Here is a 5,000-nt window from a genome sequence, read left to right as displayed (position 1 = left end):
GTGAAAGCAGGTTGTTTTAAGATCGGTAACTCTGCGGGGATGTTGGACAACGTTATAGCAGCTAAGCTGTTTCGCCCTGGAAGGTAATCTGAAATTTTAATTTACTTTATCTGATTATGTTGATAACATGGTCTCACAACATGCACACACACACACACACACACACACACACACACACACACACACACAAGCACACACACACACACATGCACACACACACACATCATTTCAATTTGGCTTCTTTCATAGTGTTGCATATGTATCACGGTCTGGTGGTATGTCCAACGAATTGAACAACATCATTGCTCGATCAGCGGATGGAATCTATGAGGGTATAGCCATTGGTGGCGACAAGTTTGTTCCAATCATTTAGTGAGTAAGCTATAGAAGTGGCTATATTACTTGGTATGGATGTTAGGTATCCAGGGACAACATTTATTAATCATGTGTTGCGGTATCAAAGCAATCCGAATGTGAAAATGATTGTTCTATTGGGAGAGGTCTGTATTACGTTTTACATTAATGTTAATAAGAAAAAACGCTAGTTTGTAAATCTAATTATTTAACTTTCTTCATGACTAATTGATTGTGTGGCATGTACTGTATTATTATAGGTCGGTGGTACTGAAGAGTATAAGATATGCGAAGCATTGCAGGATGGTCGTATCACTAAGCCTGTAATAGGCTGGTGCATGGGAACATGTGCAAAGATGTTTACATCAGAGGTGTGAATGAATGGAGTAAACTAAGAGTTTGTCAGGTTTAAGAGTGGCATTCATTCTATGTGCAGGTTCAGTTTGGCCATGCCGGTGCATGTGCCAATGCAGAACAGGAAACGGCTGAGGCGAAGAACAAAGTATGTTTAGCTCGTTTGTTGGTTTAGGGTATTGTATGACTTTCGAATATTTACTGTCTAAATTATTGTTATTGAATTAGTGTGTGTGTGTGTGTGTGTGTGTGTGTGTGTGTGTGTGTGTGTGTGTGTGTGTGTTATGTTTTTGTCTGTCTGCTTGTTTGATTGGGTCTGGCTGTTCGTCTGCTTTCCTGTTTGCCTCGGTGCTTGTTAACTGTGTTCTCCATGGATTGAATTTACATGTCTACCTTTTTCTGTGTTGCTTGTCAGACTGTTGAGCTATCAGGATGCAAAATACAGTTGGTTTTTTTAAAGATGTTATATACTTATCTACTTTATTATCTTATAGGCAATGGCAGCCGCAGGCGCTCGTGTTCCATGTTCATTTGATGATCTTCCATCAACAATAAAAGAAGTTTATGACCACCTGCTGGAGTCTGGTGTCATTGTACCGCAACCTGAGGTGGAACCTCCAACTGTCCCTATGGACTACAGTTGGGCACAGGTCAATAATTATTGCTCAATGATATTACCTTATTGTTTGTAATTGTGTTATTGATTTGTTTAGGAGCTTGGTTTGATACGAAAAGCGTCTTCATTCATGAGCAGTATTTGTGACGAACGTGGCGAGGAGTTGCTGTATGCTGGCATGCCCATCACCAGTGTTTTCAAGGTATAGCGGATTGTGCTTGTTGATGTTGTATCGTGTAACAGTCACTGTTGTGTAGGATGATATTGGCATCGGTGGAGTGATCAGCCTCTTGTGGTTCCAGCGAAGGTCCTTGCCTGTCATTTGTTATTTATTTATTTATTATTTGTTTATCTATTTATTTATTGATTGATTCATTTTACCATTTCTGAGTTCATTGTTGTGGTTGATGTGTAGATTGCCTCCATATGCTTGTAAATTTATTGAAATGTGTTTGATGGTATCTGCTGACCATGGACCAGGTAGGGGTAGTGTTCTGTATCATGTTTTCATTGGACAACAGTATCTACTTTAGGCCAGACTAACTAAATTTTTTGATGCTCACATATTTGGACATGAAATATGGACTGACCGGTCGAAATAAAGACAGAAAGTAATGATCATATGCAGTTTTCATTGCACTGCATACAAATGTGAGATAACAAACCGGACACTAAAACAAAAGACACTGATATCGAGCAGAACGTGGTAACACAGTTGCCGAACCACTTGGACTGTTAACACTTGTGGAGTCATGATGTGTAGTTGTAGAATGTATATAGTACACAAGTCATTTTACAGCAAGCATAATATCATTGCACATGTGCACATCAAATTTTATTTTATTTTGTTTACTGTAAACCAAGAGATTTTTGGTAGCATAAAATTTTGGTACCTCTTGAATATTCCATTATGGTAGCGATCAATTTTCGGTACGTTGAAGTCGTCAAATGCTTGAAACTCCTGTGTGGACGCACAATATCTCTAGAGTACCTAGTAGTTGACAGCAAGTATAGACATATTACGCAATTGTGCTCAACACAGCTGGTGTGTACAGCACAGCAGTTCCTGTGCTACTAGTAGTAGATAATTGCAGACATCACAAGTTTGACTAGTCTCTTGCACAGCCCCTCTCCGCTCCTTGTGCATGCTTTAAGAGGGGCTGTGCAAGAGACTAAAGTTTGACGTACTAGTAGGTGTGAGTGTAAGTGCACATTCTACTACGTATTACACGCGTGTTGTTGAATTGCCAAGCTCTAGCAAGTGTGCGGGATGACAAGCCTTCTGAAATGGCTAGGGAAGGCAAATCCAACTCTAAGAGGCGAGTTACCAATACCAAGAACTGCCGTCCTTCCAGACCCAACGTTAATTGAAGAGATGGAAACTGACTCGGCGGTATGCGCCTCAGCAAATGCAGAGATTATGTGAGAGAATGCTACAAGCAAGAGCAAAAGAATTCGTTTACAGTATCGGCAATACGGCTTTGAACTGCAAGCAAGTATGGCAAGGTATGCTGACTTGCATGAGCTGCAAGCAGCCTCGAGGCACTTGTCATCCAAGTTGGGGCATAAAGTCCCGTGTACGACGATACCGTGTTCCCAGACATTGCTGCTGGCTCCTTATACAAAATTTATGTAGAGATTTATTTCAGTACTTCATAAGTCATACCGAAATTACCGGAAATAAATCGCCACCGAAAATTTCTTGGCTAAAGTAAGCTCAAAACTGGACTGGCGAATCTAAGCATCAAGAAATTTGATTGGTCTGACCTTAATTCCATATGGGGCAATATGACAGTCATTGAGCGATAAATTTGTATGTTGCTAATGTACACAGTACTCTAGATTTATCTTGATGGCATTATGTTATTGTACTAAATGTTTTCTCAAGACATTGTTAATTTATTAAACTGTCATTTGAGAGGGACGTATTTCACAACTAATAAGACTAATGTATTAGAGGGATGCATCTTACACTGGACTATCAAATTAGAGAGATTCACCACTCAACTTATTACAGAATTCATATAACACACGACAGTTGACAATCGAACATATTGTTAAATCTATGAGAAATTGAGTGGTTGTAAAGGTGTCTATGGTAATTGTGATTAAGAAAATTTAGGATAGCTTTTTTTTAGCTGTATCAGGAGCACACAACACGATTGTTACCACAAGAGCTGGTAAAGACTTGGTATCATCTTTGACGTCAGGTCTACTCACTATTGTAAGTATTTTTGTGGCTTTTCTAGTCGTCGTGTTCATGCCAATTTGTGTACACAGGGTGATCGATTTGGTGGAGCTCTGGATGCTGCTGCTCAACAGTTCTCTGAGGCGTATGATTCTGGTATGCCCCCAATGGAGTTTGTAAACTCGATGAGACGGCAGCACAAGCTGATTATGGGTATTGGGCACAGAGTCAAGTCAGTAAGTATTGAAGCGATTATTGCTGTATAATACAGATAGATGGCAGGCATGTATACACAGATAGTAAGTCAGATTGTTGGCTGTGCGATAAGCATAAAGATAGCCAAAATTGAGTAACGTATATGGGCAGTCAGTGATCAACAGATCGAAGGATATATTGTGTTTAATAGGATGTATTAATGTTGGGCATAAGATTAATGCTGCATGTCTGTATGGTCAGTCTGTGTATTCATAGTCTCTCTGCACACTGCATCAATAATGTCATATCTTTGCTGCAGCTTAACAACCCTGACATGAGAGTAACGTTGATGAAGGAATTTGCTATACAAAACTTTTCGTCACACCCACTGCTTGATTATGCTCTTGAAGTGGAGAAAATTACGACCAGCAAGGTTCTTGCGTTAGACGCTTCAGGTTGTTGATAGATCGATAAGCCAGTCTGTTATGTAGAAACCAAATTTGATTTTGAATGTTGATGGATGCATTGCTGTGGCATTTGTTGACTTGCTGAGGACTTGTGGTGCATTTAGCAATGAGGAGGCTCGTGAGTATATTGAGACCGGATGTCTCAATGGTCTGTTTGTGTTAGGAAGAACTATTGGTTTTATAGGTAAGATTTGCTTGGTTTTACTTGCTTGCCGTCTGTCTGTCTGTCTGTCTGTCTAGTAGTCTGTCTGTTTGTGTGTCTGTTTGTCTATCTGTCTGTCTATCTGTCTGTCTGTCTGTCTATCTGTCTGTCTGTCTGTCTGTCTGTCTGTCTGTCTGTCTGTCTATGTATCTGTCTGTCTGTCAGTGCTACTATTACATCTTGTTCAGAAATCATGCTGCTACTGTATAGCTGAGTATTTGCAATGTTCTTATATTATAGGACACTACTTGGATCAAAAGCGACTGAAGCAAGGTCTATATCGCCATCCATGGGATGACATATCGTATGTGTTGCCACAAGACCTGTAGTGACACAAATCGATAAACTGTTTGCCCTGAATGCAGCTTCCATATTCTGACAAGCTATGAATGCTGTCTTTTATTGTGTATTCTGTCTCTGTTTTTCCACGTACTGTTGCAGTGTATGTCACAAGTTGAGTATCTTTGAGGAGCGAATAATAGGAGATAGGAACAATCATCTTGTAGTGTTTTCTGATTGATTGTAAGATGTATTTGTAAAGTTATGTTTATCTTTCTAGAGCAGATAATGGCAGTTTAATTAATTGATGTAACACACACACACACACACACACACACACACACA

The 5,000-nt window shown here is 39.8% G+C and overlaps 1 protein-coding gene across 1 annotated transcript in view; it reads left to right on the top strand.

Moving 5' to 3' along the window:
* LOC134192747 (ATP-citrate synthase-like) overlaps nt 1-4,920 on the top strand; it is a 12,570-nt gene extending 7,650 nt beyond the window's left edge. The window contains exons 15-28 of the mRNA XM_062661495.1: nt 1-83; nt 250-354; nt 419-500; nt 615-725; nt 791-856; nt 1,203-1,358; nt 1,422-1,526; nt 1,582-1,631; nt 1,740-1,804; nt 3,463-3,548; nt 3,605-3,748; nt 4,027-4,140; nt 4,199-4,358; nt 4,617-4,920. The exon at nt 1-83 is cut by the window's left edge and continues 9 nt beyond it. Coding sequence (XP_062517479.1) covers nt 1-83; nt 250-354; nt 419-500; nt 615-725; nt 791-856; nt 1,203-1,358; nt 1,422-1,526; nt 1,582-1,631; nt 1,740-1,804; nt 3,463-3,548; nt 3,605-3,748; nt 4,027-4,140; nt 4,199-4,358; nt 4,617-4,705 — 1,416 coding nt within the window. The 3' untranslated portion in view covers nt 4,706-4,920. The remainder of the gene's footprint in view (nt 84-249; nt 355-418; nt 501-614; nt 726-790; nt 857-1,202; nt 1,359-1,421; nt 1,527-1,581; nt 1,632-1,739; nt 1,805-3,462; nt 3,549-3,604; nt 3,749-4,026; nt 4,141-4,198; nt 4,359-4,616) is intronic.
* Nucleotides 4,921-5,000: the final 80 nt, after the last annotated feature.

This window comes from Corticium candelabrum, chromosome 17 (genome assembly GCF_963422355.1).
Source record: "Corticium candelabrum chromosome 17, ooCorCand1.1, whole genome shotgun sequence".
Lineage (NCBI taxonomy): Eukaryota > Metazoa > Porifera > Homoscleromorpha > Homosclerophorida > Plakinidae > Corticium > Corticium candelabrum.
This window is presented reverse-complemented; position numbering and strand designations above follow the sequence as displayed.